The 24,262-nt window shown below is 46.1% G+C and overlaps 1 protein-coding gene across 3 annotated transcripts in view; it reads left to right on the forward strand.

Moving 5' to 3' along the window:
- Positions 1 to 24,262, forward strand: part of rictora (RPTOR independent companion of MTOR, complex 2 a) — a 302,106-nt gene that overhangs the window by 28,942 nt on the left and 248,902 nt on the right. For 2 of the 3 annotated variants that reach the window (XM_067982377.1, XM_067982379.1), the window contains exon 2: positions 17,279 to 17,326. In XM_067982377.1, coding sequence (XP_067838478.1) covers positions 17,279 to 17,326 — 48 coding nt within the window. Of the gene's footprint in view, positions 1 to 16,951; positions 17,086 to 17,278; positions 17,327 to 24,262 lie in introns of those variants that run through there. The other variant, XM_067982378.1, reaches the window with a different exon arrangement.

A 24,262-nucleotide genomic window follows, 5' to 3' on the forward strand; every position in this document is an offset into this window, starting at 1 on the left:
ATGGGCCAAGCCTATAGTGTAACTCACCACCAAAATAGTTGTCTGAAGATAGTAGGAGAAAATGCAAGGTTAAATAAAGTAGTAGTGATTACATTACATCAAGTTTTGGATTTTAAAATCTGCAGATTGTAAGGGGAAGGAAAAACAGTGAGGGGTAAGAAATTCCAGTTTTGATGTCCTGAGAACAAATAAGTTTGAGTACGGAACAGTGCCAGGAGCCTTGATTTCAACACAGTAAGGATATAGAGAAGATGAGCAATAATGTAGGATGATGTAATTACAGATTAAGAGGAACAAAAAAGCAAAGTTCAGTAGAGCAATAAACATAGCAGTATCATTAGCGAGAGACATACACAAGAGAGGTTGTAAAGGAGAGAGAGGTTAGAGTTTAGAGGAGAGAGAATAAATAAGATGACCAAGTTTTTCTTGTTTCCTGTCCAGCAATGTGAAAAACTAAAAAGCACCACAAATGTGGTAATGAGACATACAGGCCAGGATGGTCCCAGGTTTGATATTTTTTTATTCGTTCATGGGATGCGGGCATCGCTGGCGAGGCCAGCATTTATTGCCCATCCCTAATTGCCCTTGAGAAGGTGTTGGTGAGCCGCCTTCTTGAACCGCTGCAGTCCGTGTGGTGAAGGTTCTCCCACAGTGCTGTTAGGAAGGGAGTTCCAGGATTTTGACCCAGCGACGATGAAGGAACGGCGATATATTTCCAAGTCGGAATGGTGTGTGACTTGGAGGGGAACGTGCAGGTGGTGTTGTTGCCATGTGTCTGCTGCTCTTGTCCTCCTTGGTGGTAGAGGTCGTGGGTTTGGAAGGTGCTGTCGAAGAGGCCTTGGCGAGTTGCTGCAGTGCATCCTGTGGATGCTACACACTGCAGCCACTGTGCACCGGTGGTGAAGGGAGTGAATGTTTAGGGTGATGGATGGGGTGCCAATCAAGCGGGCTGCTTTGTCCCGGATGGTGTCGAGCTTCTTGAGTGTTGTTGAAGCTGCACTCATCCAGGCAAGTGGAGAGTATTCCATCACACTCCTGACTTGTGCCTTATAGATGATGGAAAGGCTTTGGGGAGTCAGGAGGTGAGTCACTCGCCGCAGAATACCCAGCCTCTGACCTGCTCTTGTAGCCGCAGTGTTTATATGGCTGGTCCAGTTAAGTTTCTGGTCAATGGTGACCCCCAGGATGTTGATGGTGGGGGATTCGGCGATGGTAATGCCGTTGAATGTCATGGGGAGGTGGTTAGACTCTTTCTTGTTGGAGATGTTCAATGCCTGGCACTTGTCTGGCGCGAATGTTACTTGCCACTCATGAGCCCAAGCCTGGATGTTGTCTAGGTCATGCTGCATGTGGGCTCGGACAGCTTCATTATTTGAGGGATTGCAAATGGAACTGAACACTGTGCAATCATCAGCGAACATCCCCATTTCTGACCATATGATGAACGGAAGGTCATTAATGAAGCAGTTGAAGATGGTTGGGCCTAGGACACTGCCCTGAGGAACTCCTGCAGCAATGTCCTGGGGCTGAGATGATTGGCCTCCAACAACCACTACCATCTTCCTTTGTGCTAGGTATGACTCCAGCCAATGGAGAGTTTTTCCCCTGATTCCCATTGATTTCAATTTTACTAGGGCTCCTTGGTGCAACACTCGGTCAAATGCTGCCTTGATGTCAAGGGCAGTCACTCTCACTTCACCTCTGGAATTCAGCTCTTTTGTCCATGTTTGGACCAAGGCTGTAATGAGGTCTGGAGCCGAGTGGTCCTGGCAGAACCCAAACTGAGCATCGGTGAGCAGGTTATTGGTGAGTAAGTGCCGCTTGATAGCATTGTCGACGACACCTTCCATCACTTTGCTGATGATTGAGAGTGGACAGGATGGTGCGGTAATTGGCCGGATTGGATTTGTCCTGCTTTTTGTGGACAGGACATACCTGGGCAATTTTCCATATTGTCAGGGAGATGCCAGTGTTGTAGCTGTACTGGAACAGCTTGGCTAGAGGTGCAGCTAGTTCTGAAGCACAAGTCTTCAGCACGACAGCTGGGATGTTGTCGGGGCCCATAGTCTTTGCTGTATCCAGTGCACTCAGCCGTTTCTTGATATCACGTGGAGTGAATCGAATTGGCTGAAGACTGGCTTCTGTGATGGTGGGGATATCGGGAGGAGGCCAAGATGAATCATCCACTTGGCACTTCTGGCTGGAGATGGTTGCAAACGCTTCAGCCTTGTCTTTTGCACTCAAGTGCTGGACTCTGCCATCATTGAGGATGGGGATGTTTACAGAGCCTCCTCCTCCTGTTAGTTGTTTAATTGTCCACCACCATTCACGAGTGGATGTGGCAGGTCTGCAGAGATTTGATCTGATCTGTTGGTTGTGGAATCGCTTAGCTCTGTCTGTAGCATGTTGCTTCCGCTCTTTAGCATGCATGTAGTCCTGAGTTGTAGCTTCACCAGGTTGGCACCTCATTTTTAGGTACGCCTGGTGCTGCTTCTGGCATGCTCTTCTACACTCCTCATTGAACCAGTGTTGAACCCCTGGCTTGTTGGTAATGGTAGAGTGAGGAATATGCCGGGCCATGAGGTTACAGATTGTGCTGGAATACAATTCTGCTGCTGCTGATGGCCCACAGCGCCTCATGGATGCCCAGTTTTGAGCTGCCAGATCTGTTCTGAATCTATCCCATTTAGCACGGTGGTAGTGCCACACAACACGTTGGATGGTATCCTCAGTGTGAAGATGGGACTTCGTCTCCACGAGGACTGTGCGGTGGTCACTCTTACCAATACTGTCGTGGACAGATGCATTTGCGACAGGTAGATTGGTGAGGACGAGGTCAAGTAGGTTTTTTCCTCGTCTTGGTTCGCTCACCAACTGCCGCAGGCCCAGTCTGGCAGATATGTCCTTCAGGACTCGGCCAGCTCGGTCAGTCGTGGTGCTACCGAGCCACTGTTGGTGATGGACATTGAAGTCCTCCACTCAGAGTACATTCTGTGCCCTTGCTACCCTCAGTGCTTCCTCCAAGTGGTGCTCAACATGGAGGAGGACTGATTCATCAGCTGAGGGAGGGCGGTAGATGGTAATCAGCAGGAGGTTTCCTTACCCATGTTTGACCTGATGCTACGAGATTTCATGGGGTCCGGAGTTAATGTTGAGGATTCCCAGGGCCACTCCCTCCTGACTGTATATCACTGTACCACCACCTCTGGTCAGTCTGTCCTGCCGGTTGAACAGGACATACCCAGGGATGGTGATGGAAGAATCTGGGACGTTGGCTGAAAGGTATGATTCTGTGAGTATGGCTATGTCAGGCTGTTGCTTGACTAGTCTGTGGGACAGCTCTCCCAATTTTGGCACAAGTCCCCAGATGTTAGTGAGGAGGACTTGGTAGGGTCGACTGGGTTTGACCCAGGTTTGATAAGAAACATGATCACAATGGACACTGAATCCAAAAGTTAATTTCCTCAATTTTTGACAGCAGAGGACTACCTCAGCAGAACCTTTTTATTTCAGCTGAGGACTTTCAGACGAAAAACTATTCTTGTGGGGCCAGGGACCTCTGGGAATTCCTGTCACTGTTCTTGGAGTTGTCAGACGTGAAAAGTACACCTCCCTGCATGCTACTCCAAGCTTTTGCTGTCACAGAAGGAGGGAAAATTTTGACCTTGTTTTGAGTGATCTTTACATTTGAGTCATCAGAAGATGTCTGTAAATAGACTATTCTGTATTACAGTGGAGCCAGACTAAAAGTATCCAATACATGCAATAGTTCCTGCCCACTTTCCCTTTAGATCTCGGTATGAGGTACTTTTGCATATTCCTGTGTTTTTTGCTTGTTATCTTCCAAAAAGTTACATATTGTTAAGTGTTACAATAGTCCTTGGATTCTTACACTTTTGTGTTAGTAGAAATCTACTTTCAAAATTCATGTGCAATTTTGCATTAACAATTATGACTGTTTCACAAAGTGATTAGGTACTTATCCATCTCATTTTACTTACATTTTTATAGTCCCTTTAATGTTGGAAACGTCCCAAGGTTTTACTGGGGGAGGGGGCAATAAAAAAAGGAATAAAGGAATGGACAATAAGCCGTGTTTCAACAGTTAGGAGAGCAGAACAAAAGTTTGGATGAAAAGATAGATTTTGAAATTGTTCTTAAAGGTGGAGAGAAAAGTAGGGAGGTGGAGGGGTTAGAACATAAGAACATAAGAAATAGGAGCAGGAGTAGGCCAATCGGCCCCTCGAGCCTGCTCCGCCATTCAATAAGATCATGGCTGATCTGATCCTAACCTCAAATCTAAATTCATGTCCAATTTCCTGCCCGCTCCCCGTAACCCCTAATTCCCTTTACTTCTAGGAAACTGTCTATTTCTGTTTTAAATTTATTTAAAGATGTAGCTTCCACAGCTTCCTGGGGCAGCAAATTCCACAGACCTACTACCCTCTGAGTGAAGAAGTTTCTCCTCATCTCAGTTTTGAAAGAGCAGCCCCTTATTCTAAGATTATGCCCCCTAGTTCTAGTTTCATCCATCCTTGGGAACATCCTTACCGCATCCACCCGATCAAGCCCCTTCACAATCTTATATGTTTCAATAAGATCGCCTCTCATTCTTCTGAACTCCAATGAGTAGAGTCCCAATCTACTCAACCTCTCCTCATATGTCCACCCCCTCATCCCCGGGATTAACCGAGTGAACCTTCTTTGTACTGCCTCGAGAGCAAGTATGTCTTTTCTTAAGTATGGACACCAAAACTGTATGCAGTATTCCAGGTGCGGTCTCACCAATACCTTATATAACTGCAGCAATACCTCCCTGTTTTTATATTCTATCCCCCTAGCAATAAAAGCCAACATTCCGTTGGCCTTCTTGATCACCTGCTGCACCTGCATACTAACTTTTTGATTTTCTTGCACTAGGACCCCCAGATCCCTTTTTACTGCAGTACTTTCCAGTCTCTCGCCATTAAGATAATAACTTGCTCTCCGATTTTTCCTGCCAAAGTGCATAACCTCACATTTTCCAATATTGTATTGCATCTGCCAAATCTCCGCCCACTCACCCAGCCTGTCTATATCCCCTTGTAGGTTTTTAATGTCCTCCTCGCTCTCTACTTTCCCTCCCATCTTTGTATCATCTGCAAACTTTGATATGTTACACTCGGTCCCCTCCTCCAAATCGTTAATATAGATTGTAAAGAGTTGGGGACCCAGCACCGACCCCTGCGGAACACCACTGGCTACAGGTTGCCAGCCCGAGAATGTACCATTTATCCCAACTCTCTGCTTCCTGTTTGATAACCAATCCTCCACCCATGCCAGAATATTACCCCCAATCCAGTGATTCTTTATCTTGAGCAATAATCTTTTATGTGGCACCTTGTCGAATGCCTTCTGGAAGTCCAAATACACTACGTCCACTGGTTCCCCTTTATCCACCCTGTACGTTATATCCTCAAAGAACTCAAGCAAATTTGTCAGACATGACTTCCCCTTCGTAAAGCCATGCTGACTTTGTCCGATTAAATTATGTTTATCCAAATGTTCTCCTGTCTCCTTAATAATAGACTCCAAAATTTTACCCACCACAGATGTTAAGCTAACTGGTCTATAATTTCCAGCCTTCTGCCTACTACCCTTTTTAAATAAGGGTGTTACATTGGCAGTTTTCCAATCTGCCGGGACCTTTGCCGAGTCCAGAGAATTTTGGAAAATTATTACCAAAGCATCCACAATCCCTACTGCCACTTCCCTCAAGACCCTAGGATGTAAGCCATCAGGTCCAGGGGATTTATCCGCCTTGAGTCCCATTAATTTACTGAGTACCAATTCCTTAGTGATTTTAATCGTATTTAGCTCCTCCCCCCCAGAGCCCCCTGTTTGTCCAGTGTTGGGATATTCTTAGTGTCGTCTACCGTAAAGACTGAAACAAAATATTTGTTCAGCATTTTTGCCATCTCCATGTTTCCCACCATTAATTTCCCGGTCTCATCCTCTAAAGGACCTACGTTTGCCTTAGCCACCCTTTTTCTTTTTATATAACTGTAGAAACTCTTGCTATCTGTTTTTATATTTTTTGCTAATTTATTTTCATAATCTATCTTCCCTTTCTTAATCAATCCTTTCGTTACTTTTTGCTGTTTTTTGAAGACTTCCCAATCTTCTATCCTCCCACTAAGTTTGGCTACCTTATATGTCCTTGTTTTTAGTCGGATACTATCCTTAATTTCTTTACTTAGCCACGGATGGCTGTCATTCCTTTTACACCCTTTTTTCCTCAGTGGTATATATATTTTTTGAAGGTTGTAAAATAACTCCTTAAAGGGAAGGCATTGCAAGTCGTTAAGCTACGATGACTGAAGGTCATGCCACCAATGGTAAGTCTGCAGCGAGTGACTCATCTCCTGACTCCCCAAAGCCTTTCCACCATCTACAAGGCACAAGTCAGGAATCTGATGGAATACTCTCCACTTTCCTGGATGAGTGCAGCTCCAACAACACTCAAGAAGCTCGACACCATCCAGGACAAAGCAGCCCGCTTGATTGGCACCCCATCCACCACCCTAAACATTCATTCCCTTCACCACCGGCGCACGTGGCTGCAGTGTGTACCATCCACAGGATGCACTGCAGCAACTCATCAAAGCTTCTTCGACAGCACCTCCCAAACCCGCGACCTCCACCACCTAGAAGGACAAGGGCAGCAGGCACATGAGAACAACACCACCTGCACGTCCACCTCCAAGTCACACACCATCCTGATTTGGAAATATATCGCCGTTCCTTCATCGTCGCTGGGTCAAAATCCTGTAACTCCCTACCTAACAGCACTGTGGGAGAACCTTCACCACATGGACTACAGGGGTTCAAGAAGGCGGCTCACCACCACCTTCTCAAGGGCAATTAGGGATGGGCAATAAATGCTGGCCTTGCCAGGGACGCCCACATCCCATGAACGAATAAATAAAAATGGAGGGAATATGCACAAAAATCTAAAGTTGCCATTCTCTCACTCCTCATGATAAGCTTGTCTCCTTCAACCCTCCTCTTGTGTGCCTATTGAATGCCATTCTATTAAATCTGTATCAGGTTCCACTTGAAATGTTTCCAATCCTGGCTGTGCTGTAGAGGAAAGGTGCCAAAGAGGAGGTTAGCCATTCCCTGTCGTGAGGGAAGAATGAAAGTTATCTTTTTTGCAACTCAAGATTGTCCGACTAGGCTTTATAATTTGGAGGCTAGTGCATAAAAATGGATCTGCTAAATAGATAGGACCTCGTAGGGAAAGAAAGGTAAGATCATAAATCATAGAATCAAACAGCACAGAAGGAGGCCATTTGGCTCATCGTGCCTGTACCGGCTCTTTGAAAAAGTTATCCAATTAGTCCCACTCCCCTCTGCTCTTTCCCCATAGCCCTGCATTTTCTCCCCCTTCAAGTATATATCCAATTCCCCTTTGAAATTTATTATTGAATCTGCTTCCACCATCCTTTCAGGCAGTGCATTCCAGATCATAACAACTCACTGCATAAAAAAAATTCTCTTCCTCTCCCTTCCAGCATCATATAAATGCTGGAAATGTGAAATAAAACCATATATTGTTGGAAAGGCACAGCAAGACAGTCAGCACCTGAAAAAGAATTTTTAAAACTAGTTAACATTTAGGGTGGTTCAGGTTCTGGATGGAGTTTCAATACCCAAAATTTTAACCCATAACAGAGTAGAAGAAGGAACTTTTTCATTAAAAAGGAGAAACATATTTATTTTAATATAAAGGCAGAATGCAGAGTTGATACTGTGGTTGAACTTCTTGATCTCGTTTATCAAGGACATTTCTTTTTGGTTCTCACAGAAAAACAGATCGAATTGTGGAATGTGATCCTTAAAATCCCAGAATCTCAATGAAAATGGATTTTGATTTATTCATTGTAAATCAGTGCTCTTGAATATAGGGAATAGCGTCCCTTTGTAAATTACAGGTAAATTTGCAGTTTTCACAGAAAAAATATGATCCCCAAAACACTGGAAAAAAATCCTAGATAATCTCATATAACAAAAACAGAATTTGATTTATCAGGAAGCAAAAATCCCCCAGTGGTTCTAATTGTAAAATGGATGGAATGACGGAATGTGGTTCCCAAAAGTACCAGTGGAAATCTTGGAATCATAGGGCCAATTTCCAATGTTGCATTTGGGGAACAGCCCTGCATAAAGTTCACAGAATCAAGCTGGTAGACCCAAGCGCACTTGGTGCTCAACTCCCGATTCTGCGAAGGAAGAAGTTTTTCAAGTTTTGAGGCCGTGCTACAAGTGTGCTGATCTAATTAGCCCATGAAAATTATGTTAATAATTACAATGGGTTCCATGACAAACTCCTTTTGGTCTTCTGCCGCACAGCTCCTTATTCACTGACCACCCATATAAAATGTTTTGGAGCATTTGGAGGCCTCCAAGCTATTTGATCCAGAAGTCCATAATTTAAAGCTAGGTTGTCTGATTATTGAGACGTGCATTTTCCTGCTATTTTTGACTTTCCAAACTGTACTCGATGCATTATACCTAGTGTATTTTCTTCTACAATTCAGCACTTCTTTGGTACATGCTTCCAACATACCTCCTAGCATTCTTGCTGCCACCAGTTGCCCCCCTCAGTTGCAAGCCTAGTGCTCAGCATAGACATTTCATTGGGCCTGCCAATAGATGCCCTGGATTTGGAGGAGGCAGAGGAGATCCTGCAGTGGGTGGAAATGCAGCTACACTTGCATCTCAGGCATTTGGTGCCTACTGACGGCGACCTAAGAATTATGTAACCAGATCCAGGCATAGCTACTTGGGCATGTCTGAAGACACCTACGTTTCCATCTGTGCATCAGGAGCGAGGTTGTAACTGAGTTGGGCCAATTACTGGAGCTTGACCTGCAAACTACATCCATAACAGCGACAGGACTATCTCTTGGGGTCAAACTCACTACCATGTTGAACTTTTATGCCAACACCTTTTTCTAAAAGCACCACTGGTGACCTTTGCCAGATCTGTCCATATACTGATGCATCAAGCCGGTCACTGAAGTCATCTACAACAGGTATGTCACTTTCTCCATGAAAAGGAGAGACCAACTCAAGAGGCTGCAGCACTTCCACCAGATGGCTGATAGTGATTGCACTAGGGAGGGTACAAAGGAGATTTACGAGGATGTTGCCAGGGCTGGAGAATTTTAGCTACGAGAAAAGATTGGATAGGCTGGGGTTGTTTTCTTTGGAACAAAGGAGGCTATGGGGAGATTTAATGAAGGTATATAAAATTATGATGGGACTAGATAGAGTGGATAGAGAGGACCTATTTCTCTTAGCAGAGGGGTCAGTGACCAGGGAGCATAGATTTAAAGTAATTGGTAGAAGGATTAGAGGGGAGCTGAGGAGAAATGTTTTCACCCAGAGGGTGGTGGGGGTCTGGAACACACTGCCTGAAAGGGTGGTAGAGGCAGAAACCTTCAACTCATTTAAAAAGTACTTGGAGGAGCACTTGAAGTTCCGTAACCTACAGGGCTACGGACCAAATGCTGGAAAGTGGGATTAAGCTGGATAGCTCTTTTTCGGCCGGCACGGACACAATGAGCCAAATGGCCTCCTTCTGTGCCATAACTTTCTATGACTCTATGACTTGATTCTCAAAACTTCAGAGCCTCGTGATAGCACTAATATAGCCACCAGTGTACTCACGTAACCACCAGAGCACCTAACAACAATCTGCCAGACATATGAATCATAAAGAATTCCATTTGATCAACAGAGTACCGCAGATGACTGCAAAATACTCCAGCCACAGCCACAATGCTTTCATTGTGCAAAAGTCCACAGTGCCACAACTACTTGAAGGAGCAGACTGAATGGACATGTGGTTATGGTGGGGCGGGGAGGACGTGGACCAGGGGTTGCTCTTGCTGCTCTGGTTGTTAACATCAATCAGGAATCCCACACTAAGGCAAAGTGAAAATACAATGATGCTCATGCCTCCACACAAGTTCAGGCGGAACATACAATTGGTATGTTAAGCAGTGCTTCTGGTGTCTAGACAGATCAAGTGGCATCCTACTTTACAAACCCGAGATAACATCCATGATCATCTGCATCTAGGAACATAGGAAGATAGGAACAGGAGGAGGCCATTCAGCCCCTCGAGCATTCGAGCAATTGTCATTCAATTAGATGATGTCTTATCTGTACCTCAACTCCATTTTCCCACCTTTACTCAATATCTCTTGATACCCTTACCCAACAAAAATATATCAGACTTGAAAATTTCAACTCCTTCAATGGCCTTTATTCCAATTATTTGGGAGGGCCTGCTCCTCATGTAGGTGGCACAGATTAGGTGGCTTGGCTCCTGTGTACTTTTTCACAAAGGTTGTGGGAAACCTTCTTCTACAAACCAGGCCAGATGATTTCAGTATTTGAATTTAAGATGTATTCCATTTGGAGCAAAAGGAGGAGTAGAGATCTGGAGGAGCTATAGTGGGTAGGTAAGAAAACAAGTAATGCTTATGTGCGTGAGAGGAAGTCTTGGCCTTTGTCTGACACCAAGTTGGAGCCGCAGCTTCCCCGACATGATAGTGAGGGGGTGTAAGATGAGAGGGCTGAGGCCAGTGCTTTACAGGCTGCATTGCTAATGTGGTAACATGCTGTGGACTGAGTGCTTGGTGCATGTATACTACAGATATTTCTTTAATATCGATGGGCACCATTTCTTCAAGCTCACCTTGACACTCTTCCTCAGTCCTAAGACAAGACCCAAGGAAGACTACACTGTCTCTGTCTGCCACCTCCTGCCATGCCTGCTGCTCATTAGTTGCATTAGGAGAGATCCCCTTAGTGTCAGAAATGGCCACATTCTTCATTGCTGCCTCCACCAGCAGGACCTCCAGGCTCTCTTCAGTGAAGGGGGCAGTTCTCGGTGATCCGCCAGCTTCCTAACCAGTAGTCAGCCTCTAACAAAACCCTTGATTGTGGCTCCTTTTAGGTGCAGCAGCCCTTTAACAACTGCTGCACTTCAGATTCTGTGTCCCCAAGTTAAACAACATTCTCTGTGCATAAGAAAAATGCAAGGAAGCATATTTAAATTATTTAAATGATTCAGCTCCGCAGAATCTAATGGGGTCAGTCTGAAATACAACAAGCACGATGTCAGGGAATCAGCCTTCCCTTGTAATAAAAATGGAATTTGATTTATTCAGGCACTGGTAAATGTGTGACCATGTGTATTAAATGCACTGTGTTAAGGTCAAAATTGAACCCGAGGGATAGATTCTCCCCTACCTCCGGTGCGGACTTCAGACGATTAGCCACCTGATAGTCCCGGCAGGAGGCCCCGTCTATTCTTTACACAGAGAGTGGTCAGAATGTGGAACCTACTACCACATGGAGTAGTTGAGGCAAATGGCACAGGCTCATTTAAAGGGAAGCTAATAAACACACGTGGGAGAATGCAAAAGAAGGATATTTAAATTATTTAAATGATTCAGCTCCGCAGGAGGACAAAAAGGGGACATGAGATTGCTTTGCAGATAAGGCAAAGGAGAATCCAAAGAGCTTCTACAAATACATAAAGGGCAAAAGAGTAACTAGGGAGAGAGTAGGGCCTCTTAAGGATCAACAAGGTCATCTATGTGCGGAACCACAAGAGATGGGTGAGATCCTGAATGAATATTTCACATCGGTATTTACGGTTGAGAAAGGCATGGATGTTAGGGAACTTGGGGAAATAAATAGTGATGTCTTGAGGAGTGTACATATTACAGAGAGGGAGGTGCTGGAAGTCTTAACGCGCATCAAGGTAGATAAATCTCCGGGACCTGATGAAATGTATCCCAGGACGTTATGGGAGGTTAGGGAGGAAATTGCGGGTCCCCTAGCAGAGATATTTGAATCATCGACAGCTACAGGTGAGGTGCCTGAAGATTGGAGGGTAGCAAATGTTGTGCCTTTGTTTAAGAAGGGCGGCAGGGAAAAGCCTGGGAACTACAGACCGGTGAGCCTGACATCTGTAGTGGGTTAGTTGTTAGAGGGTATTCTGAGAGACAGGATCTACAGGCATTTGGAGAGGCAGGGACTGATTAGGAACAGTCAGCATGGTTTTGTGAGAGGAAAATCATGTCTCACGAATTTGATTGAGTTTTTTGAAGGGGTAACCAAGAAGATAGATGAGGGCTGTGCAGTAGACGTGGTCTACATGGACTTTAGCAAAGCCTTTGACAAGGTACCGCATGGTAGGTTGTTACATAAGGTTAAATCTCACGGGATCCAAGGTGAGGTAGCCAATTGGATACAAAATTGGATTGACGACAGAAGACAGAGGGTGGTTGTAGAGGGTTGTGTTTCAAACTGGAGGCCTGTGACCAGCGGTGTGCCTCAGGGATCGGTGCTGGGTCCGCTGTTATTTGTTATTTATATTAATGATTTGGATGAGAATTTAGGAGGCATGGTTAGTAAGTTTGCAGATGACACCAAGATTGGTGGCATTGTGGACAGTGAAGAAGGTTATCTAGGATTGCAATGGGATCTTGATAAATTGGGCCAGTGGGCCGATGAATGGCAGATGGAGTTTAATTTAGATAAATGTGAGGTGATGCATTTTGGTAGATCGAATCGGGCCAGGACCTACTCCGTTAATGGTAGGGCGTTGGGGAGAGTTATAGAACAAAGAGATCTAGGAGTACAGGTTCATAGCTCCTTGAAAGTGGAGTCACAGGTGGATAGGGTGGTGAAGAAGGCATTCAGCATGCTTGGTTTCATTGGTCAGAACATTGAATACAGGAGTTGGGATGTCTTATTGAAGTTGTACAAGACATTAGTAAGGCCACACTTGGAATACTGTGTACAGTTCTGGTCACCCTATTATAGAAAGGATATTATTAAACTAGAAAGAGTGCAGAAAAGATTTACTAGGATGCTACCGGGACTTGATGGTTTGACTTATAGGGAGAGGTTGGATAGACTGAGACTTTTTTCCCTGGAGAGTAGGAGGTTTAGGGGTGATCTTATAGAAGTCTATAAAATAATGAGGGGCATAGATAAGGTAGATAGTCAAAATCTTTTCCCAAAGGTAGCGGAGTCTATAACGAGGGGGCATAGATTTAAAGTGAGAGGGGAGAGATACAAAAGGGTCTAGAGGGTCAATTTTTTCACTCAAAGGGTGTTGAGTGTCTGGAACGAGCTGCCAGAGGCAGTAGTAGAGGCGGGTACAATTTTGTCTTTTAAAAAGCATTTGGACAGTTACATGGGTAAGATGGGTATAGAGGGATATGGGCCAAGTGCAGGCAATTGGGACTAGCTTAGTGGTATAAACTGGGCGATATGGACATGTTGGGCCGAAGGGCCTGTTTCCATGTTGTAAACTTCTATGATTCTATGATTCTAAGATACGTTGATAGGGTTATGATGTGGAGATGCCGGTGATGGACTGGGGTGGACAAATGTAAGGAATCTTACAACACCAGTTTATAGTCCAACAGTTTTATTTGAAAATCACAAGCTTTCGGAGATTATCTCCTTCGTCAGGTGAGTGAGTGAATGTGAGGTTCTCAAATCGCATATCTTATATTAGGCTGGGACACCATCACACCAATCAAAGGTGTCGTTGGTGTTCAGACAGGTTAGCCACGGAAAACAGTAGGTCCCAGTATACTGAATACACAATGGGTCAAATTACACAGACAAAGAGAGAAAGAGACCCGAAAGGCAGAGAGAGAGAGAGAGAGAGAGAGAATGTCAAGTTTTATTAAAAACAGATAACTTTTTTTTCCTGCTGGTGGGGTTACGTGTAGCGTGACATGAACCCAAGATCCCAGTTGAGGCCGTCCTCATGGGTCCTCATGGGTTCCGCACCCATGAGGACGGCCTCAACCGGGATCTTGGGTTCATGTTATGCTACACGTAACCCCACCAGCAGGAAAAAAAAGTTATCTGTTTTTAATACAACTGGACATTCTCTCTCTCTCTGCCTTTCGGGTCTCTTTCTCTCTTTGTCTGTGTAATTTGACCCATTGTGTATTCAGTATACTGGGACCGACTGTTTTCCGTGGCTAACCTGTCTGAACACCAACGACACCTTTGATTGGTGTGATGGTGTCCCAGCCTAATATAAGATATGCGATTTGAGAACCTCTCATTCACTCACTCACCTGACGAAGGAGATAATCTCCGAAAGCTTGTGATTTTCAAATAAAACTGTTGGACTATAAACTGGTGTTGTAAGATTCCTTACATTTGCTAGGGTTAGATGAAGTAAGGTGGGAGGAGGCTCATGTCAAGTATATACACCGACATAGACCTGTTGGGCCGACTGGCCTGCATCTGTGCTGTAAATTCGATGTAATTCTATTTTGCGGGCTGGGCCTCATTAGCATTCGGCCAAGAGTCTGCAGGTGGAAAACAAGCTCTTTGGGGTAGCCTGCTAGCTATGGGCTGCTGCTTTAACAGGCAGCCTGATCAGCCCCCGGGCCAGAAGAAGGTAGATTGTAAATGCGTGAGAGAGGGGGAGTCCAATTTCAGGGGTGTGGGGGGTGTTGGAGGTTGTGTGAGGAGAGACCTTTTTTTTGATTCGTTCATGGGATGTGGGCGTCACTGGCCAGCATTTATTGCCCGTCCCTAATTGCCCTTGAGAAGGTGGTGGTGAGCCGCCTTCTTGAACCGCTGCAGTCCGTGTGGTGAAGGTTCTCCCACAGTGCTGTTAGGAAGGGAGTTCCAGGATTTTGACCCAGCAACGATGAAGGAATGGCGATAAATTTCCAAGTCGGGATGGTGTGTGACTTGGAGGGGAACGTGCAGGTGGTGTTGTTCCCATGTGCCTGCTGCCCGTGGCCTTCTAGGTGGTAGAGGTCGTGGGTTTGGGAGGTGCTGTCGAAGAAACCTTGGCGAGTTGCTGCAGTGCATCCTGTGGATGGTACACACTGCAGCCACAGTACGCCGGTGGTGAAGGGAGTGAATGTTTAGGGTGCAGTAGTGTCCCAAGCTAGTTTTGTGGAGCCTGGAGGAGCACCCCTCTCATCCTTGTGTTCAAATCCCTCCATGCCCTCACCGTTCCCTATCTCTGTAACCTCCTGCAGCCCTACAACCCTCTGAGATCTCTGCATTTTTCCAATTCTAGCCTCTTGCGCATCCCCAATTTCCATTGCCCCACCAATGGCAGCTGTGCCTTCAGCTGCCTCGGCCCTAAGGTCTGGAATTCCCTCCCTACAGCTTCCTGCCTTTCTCTCCTCCTTTAAGACGCTCCTTAAAACCTATCTCTTTGACCAAGCTTTTGATCACCAGTCCTAATATCTCTTTATGTGGCTCTGTGTCACATTTTGTCTGATAACATCCTGTGAAGTGCCTTAGGATGTTTTACTACGTTAAAGGCGCTATATAAATGCAAGTTGTTATTGATGAGCATGTGGAATAAACAGTAGAAATAAAAAGATACTGAAAGTGTTGGAAATCTGAATTAAAAACAGAAAATGCTAGAAAATATACAGCAGTTCAGTCAGCATACGTAAAGAGAAAAGACAGGTTAATGTTCACCGACCAAGAGTCCACATCAGAGACATGAACCCATCTTTTGCCTTCGAGATGGTATAATATTTGATTGGTTAATTAATAATAATTGGATAGCTCTTTCAAAGAGCCGGCACAGGTGCACTGGGCCAGATGGCCTCCTTCTGTGCTGTGATTCTATGACATTTCTTTTACAATGGAGTGGACATCTTTGTAGAGCAGCGGAGGCCAAAGCCCTGAAATCGTTTAAGAAACAACTGGATGCATGATGGAGCAAGGGTCTGCCTGAATCGATGGGCCAAATGGCCTTCCTCGTCTGTTTCCATTTTGTGAAGGGCCAAGGGTTAAATTATGGCGACAGGTTGCATATTTCCTTCCCACACAGGCTTGTATTCTCTTGAATATAGAAGATTAAGGGGTGATCTAATTGAGGTGTTTAAGATGATTAAAGGATTTGATAGGGTAGATAGAGAGAAACTATTTCCTCTGGTGGGAGTGTCCAGAACAAGGGGGGCATAACCTTAAAATTAGATCTGGGCTGATCAGGGGTGATGTCAGAAAGTACTTCTTCGCTCAAAGGCTGGTGGAAATCTGGAACTCCCTTCCCCCCAAAAAAAGCTGTCGAGGCTGGGGGTCAATTGAAAGATTAAAAACTGAAATTGATAGATTTTTTTTTGTTAGGCTAGGGTTACGGAACTAAGACGGATAGGCGGAGTTAAGATACAGCTCAGCCACGATCTATGTCATGAGCTGTGTAGCTTTGGTTTCTCCTTGGTGCCACCCATTTATTCTTCATTCTTCCTAAAGTAAGAATGATGTGGAGATGCCGGTGATGGACTGGGGTTCACAATTGTAAACAATTTTACAACACCAAGTTATAGTCCAACAAATTTATTTTAAATTCCACAAGCTTTCGGAGGCTTGGAAGACACACCGTTCACCTGAGGAAGGAGGAAGCCTCCGAAAGCTTGTGGAATTTAAAATAAATTTGTTGGACTATAACTTGGTGTTGTAAAATTGTTTACTAAAGTAAGAATGTCACAGATGACAATCTTAAAATAAAGGCATCATCGGAGCGTCCAGAGAAGCTAGCGTCGGCCTGTATAATTACGTGCGGGTGAAAATTTTTAAAACCGAGATTGATAGATTTTTGTCAGGCGAGGGCATTAAGGGTCACGGCACCAAGGTGGGTAGGTGGAGCTCAGATGCCAGCTCAGCCACGATCGAGTTGGACGGTGGAACAGGCTCGAGGGGCTGAACGGCCTCCTCCCGGTCCCTCTGTTCCTGCAGGTGGCAGTGTTTTGGAGCTGTAGAGTTGGCACATTAGCTGTAAGGGAGGGAGGGGGTGGGGGAAGTGCTTACTCTCTTGTTGTCTCTTCTGGCTCCTCCCCCTCCCATATTCATTGATTAGTGCAAGCGGTCCTCTCGCGAGACGGGCCGGCGCTTCCGGTGTTTTGTGTCGGTCGCTCAATGCCCCGGGATCAGCGGCAGAGAGTCAAGAGTCCGTGAACATGGCGGTCAGCATCCGCGGCCGCTCGGTCAGGAGCCTCCGCATTAGAGGTACATGGGATGATAATTTAAAAAAAAACACCCAGCGAAATAATAAACATATTTAATATCGTCTAAAATCTTTTCTCTGATTTATGGAAATAAAATGTATGACTTACCCGCAACATTAATTGTGAAAATTCTTAATCGTGTTTTCCTCTCTCCTCTTTTTTTTAATATGTATATTGATTTACAATACACACAGGGCGGAATGACAGCGGGGAGGAGAACGTACCGCTCGATCTGTCCCGAGGTAAGAGAACTGGAGACGGAGGGAGGATCTCCCACAGAACCGGAGGATGGAAAATAAAATATATATAATATAACCTCTCGAAAGGAAGTGGGAAGAAGGGAGAGAGAGGTGGGGGGGGAAGTCCCTCAGAAGAAGACATTTTTTTACTTTAAAAAATCGATTAATCGTCGTATTTCTAATCGATATCACGAGCAGGCGGAGTGAGCGGGGGAAGTTTCTTTCGCCCCCTCAGACAGAATGAATTAAGAGCCCGGCGCGCTGGGCGAAGGGCGCGAGCTTTTCAAACACAAACGGCTCGTCGGCACGAGCTCTGGCAGTTGGGCTCGTGGAGGGGAGAGACCATTGGTTTTATTGGGATGGGGGGGGGGGGGGGTGCTTAACCTTCGATAGGGGGAAGCTGCCCGGGGTGGGTAAACCTTTTCCTTGTTTCTCTTCCTTCCGCCGCCCCCCCCCTTTTTTTTTTCAAATGGTATATGTGGTTTGGTTCCTTTGGGCACGGGCTTTATTTATCTTCAACTGTCACTGCGATGTTTTTATGTGGAGAGGGTGAGGGACGGGGCACGATGACTATTGGGAGGGAGGGAGGGAGGGGGGATATTTTGACCATTTAGAGGCAGAGGGGAGGGAGTATTTTGAGCAAGAGCCATTTTATTCTCCCACTCCAATGCCATCCTGGGTGAGAGCCACCATATTGCTTCCTGCTCGGCTCCCTCTCAATGCCATCATATCTCACCCATTACAGTACCATTTTGGGCAAGGTCTATCACATCCCATATCTTCTCTTCTCTTCCCCACCCCCAAATAGTGCCATCATACCCCACCTCCCTCTCACTATAGAGTTGTAAGGAATCTTACAACACCAGGTTATAGTCCCAACAGTTTTATTTGAAAATCACAAGCTTTCGGAGACTTTCTCCTTTGTCAGGCACACTCACCTGACGAAGGAGAAAGCCTCCGAAAGCTTGTGATTTTCAAATAAAACTGTTGGGACTATAACCTGGTGTTGTAAGGTCCCTTACGTTTGTCCACCCCAGTCCATCACCAGCATCTCCACATCATGGTCACTATAGAGTTGTCATAGCCCATCTGTCTTCCCCCCCCCCCCCCTCCACCCGTAGTACCATCATACCCCACTTCTCCCCCTCACTGTAGTGGCATAACATCCCATCTGTCTTCCCTTTCACCTGCAGTGCCATCGTTCCCCAACTGCTTTAATGCCATTCTGAGCAAGAGCCCCCTATCCCACTCTCCCCTCAGTTGCCCCGTTCTGGACAAACAGAACAAGACTCTTCATATACTATAACCTACCGTTATAATGGGATTGTGGGTTGACAGCTACTCGAACCTGTCACCATTCAGGCATTTTATCTTATCCTTATCTAAGGAAGGATATACTTGCCTTAGAGGCGGTGCAACAAAGGTTCACTAGATTAATTCTGGGATGAGAGGGTTGTCCTGTGAGGAGATATTGAGTAGAATGAGCCTATGCTCTCTGAAGTTTAGAAGAATGAAAGGTCATCTCATTGAAATGTATAAAATTCTGAGGGGGCTTGACAGGGTAGATGCTGAGAGGTTGTTTCCCCTGGCTGGAGAGTCTAGAACTAGAGGGCGTAGTTGCAGGATAAGAGGTCGGCCATTTAGGACTGAGATGAGGAGCAATTTCTTCACTGAGGGTTGTGAATCTTTGGAATTCTCCACCCCAGAGGGCTATGAATGCTGAGCCGTTGATTATATTCAAGGCTGAGATAGATAGATTTTTGAACTCTAAGGGAATCAAGGGATATGGGGAGCAGGCAGGAAAGTAGAGTTGAGGTTGAAGATCAGCCATGATCTGATTGAATGGCAGAGATGCCTCGAGGGGCCGTATGGCCCATTCCTGCTCCTATTTCGTATGTTCTTAAAAAAAAAATAATCTATTGTTCTAGGAAAGAACGTGAATATATATAGTGCCCTTTACATCTTCAAGCCATCCTCTATCAACTCGGTGAAAAAGCAAGATCCATTTTTCATTGCCCAAAACAGTGACTGTTAAGACAGAGGGAGCTGTGTGCCAGCTCACTACCCCAAGCTGGGCACTGTGAGGACTCTGGAGAATGTGTATCTTCCCTTAATATTACTACATTGCCAGTAGATATTGTTTCAAATCCACCATGTTGCCAGATGATGAGGTGTGACTTGTCATCAAACACGAGATCTATGTCAGTCTGAAAAAAGAACGTCATGATGTGGAGATGCCGGTGATGGACTGGGGTTGACAATTGTAAACAATTTTACAACACCAAGTTATAGTCCAGCAATTTTATTTTAAATTCACAAGCTTTCGGAGATTTTCTCCTTCCTGAGGAAGGAGAAAATTTGCCTGAGGAAGGAGAAAATCTCCGAAAGCTTGTGAATTTAAAATAAAATTGCTGGACTATAACTTGGTGTTGTAAAATTGTTTACAATTGAAAAAAGAACGTGAGCGGTCTTCCACTGCACAGCTAATTTGTTGTTTGAGGACGGACGAGGTATGCCCATCTTCCACTACTACTTCCAGGCCAGTATGCATTCTGGGCACAGGAGGGGTCTGATTTCTTTCTCCACCCCTCCCTCTGCTCCAGTGCCATTCGGGTGGTGTCTGGCTTCCGTGTCTTTGTCTCTTTAGGCCGCGTCTCGGCCCCCGGTGCCAGTGCGGAGCCCGCTCCGCGTCTCGGCCCCCGGTGCCAGTGCGGAGCCCGCTCCGCGTCTCGGCCCCCGGTGCCAGTGCGGAGCCCGCTCCGCGTCTCGGCCCCCGGTGCCAGTGCGGAGCCCGCTCCGCGTCTCGGCCCCCGGTGCCAGTGCGGAGCCCGCTCCGCGTCTCGGCCCCCGGTGCCAGTGCGGAGCCCGCTCCGCGTCTCGGCCCCCGGTGCCAGTGCGGAGCCCGCTCCGCGTCTCGGCCCCCGGTGCCAGTGCGGAGCCCGCTCCGCGTCTCGGCCCCCGGTGCCAGTGCGGAGCCCGCTCCGCGTCTCGGCCCCCGGTGCCAGTGCGGAGCCCGCTCCGCGTCTCGGCCCCCGGTGCCAGTGCGGAGCCCGCTCCGCGTCTCGGCCCCCGGTGCCAGTGCGGAGCCCGCTCCGCGTCTCGGCCCCCGGTGCCAGTGCGGAGCCCGCTCCGCGTCTCGGCCCCCGGTGCCAGTGCGGAGCCCGCTCCGCGTCTCGGCCCCCGGTGCCAGTGCGGAGCCCGCTCCGCGTCTCGGCCCCCGGTGCCAGTGCGGAGCCCGCTCCGCGTCTCGGCCCCCGGTGCCAGTGCGGAGCCCGCTCCGCGTCTCGGCCCCCGGTGCCAGTGCGGAGCCCGCTCCGCGTCTCGGCCCCCGGTGCCAGTGCGGAGCCCGCTCCGCGTCTCGGCCCCCGGTGCCAGTGCGGAGCCCGCTCCGCCTATTATCCCCAGTGCTAGCCTGAAGTTTGCTCCATCTACATGCCACTCCCGTTCTGTCAACCAGCCTCTGTTCTCTTCCTAGCCTGCTTGCAGTGCCGGGCTGTTAAGAGTTCAGTGATTTATTTATTTTTATATATTGTTACACTTTCAGTTTTGTGGGAAGCAGCGGCAGTCTCTATGTATTTTTCTGTATAAAAGTTTATTGCCTTTTTTCTTTATTGATGAGCGCTGGGTGGAGAGAGGAGGATGATGGGTCGATGGTGTTTTTTACCGGCCACGTCCTGAGGGGAGGGACGGGCGGCCGTGGCGCCGCTGGCCCGTCACTCTGCTATGTTGATTTGGGATGTGCGAGACACGCGAGCCCGGTGATCAGTGCTCAGAGTATCGGCCCTGAATCAAGGCTGATCAAGTCCCAGTACCCTTTTTTGGTCATGAGGGTGACCAGTTCGTTGCGTCTGTTATTTTCCGGCTAAAATGTTATTTTGGATTCTTTCTTCGTTACAACCAACAGCCGCTGTTAAGTTCCTTTTATTCTGTATAACACAGACGAGAGCTGGATTGCAGTGTTGTGACCGTTTACAAACTGCTCCCTCTCTGTAGCAGGCCTGAATGTCACCCATTTTGCAATAATCTGACTGCTCATTTTTTATACATGACTATGGATGTGAACAAAAGTTGGAAGAAACGGGTTCCAGTTCACTGTCATTAGACATTCCCCCCCCCCCCACTCCATATTTGCTCCAGACATCCTTTTGCTCACTGTTCAACTGGTTTTATTATAGGATTGTGCTGGTTTTAAAATAAGGCAGATGCAGGTATTTTGTTGGATATGCTGGTAAAATTACAAGTTTTTCTTTACTGCTATATTAAGGGCGTAATGATAAAAAGAACAGAAAAGTCTGGAAATTTGAAATAAAAGCAGAAAATACTGGAAAAAGCAGGTATGTTAGCATCTGAAAAGAGAAATGGCAGGTTCAGGTGTAAAGTTAACTTAAAGGATGGACCTGTTGTATATTTCCAACATTCCATCATTTTGATAGAGTAGGTGGGATGTTGAAGTAGAACAGGCTTACTGTATAATTAACTGGACTTTTTCACTAATTCATTCCTGTTGGTGTATTATTAGAAGACTTTTTAGTGTTTAATTTTGAACACAGTAATTAGACAATGAAAGTGTTGTGATAGGATTGGCGGGGGGGGGGGGGGGGGGTGGACTTTTGCTATAGCGAGTATAAACTTGTCTTGAGTACAACCTACATAATTATTGAACTGACATCAGTGTATGATGATGTGGCGATCTTTCTGAATTCCTACCTGGCATTTCATTAACTGTCTTGAAGTCACTTTTTGACTGTCAGCTTCTTAGAATGGGCAGGGGGATTTCCATTGTCAGCATCTTTCGATTTTTCCAATTGAACTTTTAGCAAGTGTTAGAGATTATTTGAAACCTCTTCCGCCCCACTCCCCCAAGTTACTGCTGTCGGGAATCTAAATGTAATGAGATTCTGTTTTGATATTGATGCTGCAAGGGCACTGAGAAAGTGGAGCTTAAGCAGAGACATGCAACCTTTCAGCGCCCATCTCTTTTTCCTTTACCATTGTGCTGATTGGGCCTATTGGAGGCAAGTAGCAAACAGGCTTGCGTTTTACGTTTCCTACAACAGCCGCTTTTGGGACCCACAAGTTGGAGCATAGAGTTTCCCTCCTTCATATTGTCCATGTTTAAAAGCATCTAGAAAGTGATTCAAAACTCTGGTCCCACTCTGTATCATAATGAAACAATTCTAATTTACACTGCAATATCATGTTTCATTCAACCTTGTTGCAAATGGAATGGTTCTTGGAGTGTCAGAATCATTATTTTTAAAGCAGTGTGTTTAGTTACCTTGCAAATGCTGAGAATGTGAAAAGACAGGTTAACCTGTTTCAGGTGGGATCCTTCTGGTTGATTCCAATGTAGGGTCCCATGCAAAATGTTAACCTGTCTTTTCTCTTTGATACAGATCTGTCTGTTTCAAGCATTTACTATTTTTACTCAACTTTTTTAATTCTTCTTGAAATGTAGAGGTTGCCCTCAACCCCATGGAGAGTGATTATATTAAAGAAAATTAGGGCAGTACAAAGATAACTGAATTGGCCCTATCTCCCTCCATCTTGTTTTCAGATCTGTTGTAGTTTTAGTCTGACTGTAGGTGGGTAGGAATGTGCAGCCAGCATTGGTTTGTAGGCACATGGGGCCAATAAGACTATAAGCAATAGCGCACTTGAGATATGCACATTAAAGTTCTGACAGTATATTGCCTCGGGGGGTGGGGGTCGCTGGATGGGGGCGGTAGTCCGAGGTAAGGAGAATACGGGCTTCTTGCTATTGGTCCTCCAGCAGAGACTCGCAGCACACAGGTGCAGGGAAAAGGCAAGATCTGTGCTCTGAGGATGCATATATTATAGATGCTGAGTTGTTGAGTATATTCAAGCCTGAGACCGACAGATTTTTGGACCCTAAGGAAATCCAAGGGCTATGGGGAAAGTGGAGTTGAGGTCGAAGATCAGCCATGATCTTATTGAATGGCAGAGCAGGCTCCAGGGGCTGTATGGCCTATTTCTGACTTATTTCTTATTCATTTGAGTGTTGCTCGTCTGGAGCCCTGGCATCAGTATAGAATTGTCATCATTTGTTTTTAATACTCATTCTCTGAATGTGAGCGTCACTGGCAAGGCCAGCATTTAGTGTCCGTCCCTAGTTTCCCTTAAGAAGGCGGTGGTGGGCCGCCGCCTTGAACCGCTGCAGTCCGTGTGGTGATGGTGCTCCCATAATGCTGTTAGGTAGGGAGTTCCAGGATCTTCACACAGTGACTGCAAAGGAACGAACAGTGATATATGTCCCAAGTCAGGATGGTGTGTGACTGAGGGGAATTTAGAGGAGACTGTGTTCCCATGCACCTGCTGGGCTTGTCCTTCTAAGTGGTGGAGGTTGCGGGTTAGTGAGTTGCTACTGTGCATCCTGTAGATAGTATGCATTGCAGCCACAGTACGCCGATGGTGGAGGAAATGGATGTTTAAGTTAATAGATGGGGTGCCAATCAAGCGGACTGCCAAATTTGAAAGGACAGAATCTAAAGCTATAGAGAAAGAACTTTGATTCATTGGCGGTGTCATCTTTCGGATGAGACGTAGAAGATCCCATGGCACTATTCAAAGAAGAGCAGGGGAGTTCTCCCCGGTGTCCTGGCCAATATTTATCCCTCCACCAGCATCACTAAAAACAGATTATCTGATTATCTCATTGCTGTTTGTGGGAGCTTGCTGTGTGCAAATTGGCTGCCGTGTTTCCTATATTACAACAGTGATTACACTTCAAAATTACTTAATTGGCTGTAAATTGGTTTGGGATGTCCTGAGGTTGTGAAAGGCGCTATAGAAGTTCTTTTTACTAGATATATAACGTTATGTAAGTAAAACAATGGCCATTTTATGTACAGCAGGGTCCCACAAACAGCAACAAGATGAATGACCAGTTAAAATAAAAAGGAAAGAAAACTGGAAATA

The sequence above is a fragment of the Heptranchias perlo genome, chromosome 4 (assembly GCF_035084215.1).
Source record: "Heptranchias perlo isolate sHepPer1 chromosome 4, sHepPer1.hap1, whole genome shotgun sequence".
Taxonomy (NCBI): Eukaryota; Metazoa; Chordata; class Chondrichthyes; order Hexanchiformes; family Hexanchidae; genus Heptranchias; species Heptranchias perlo.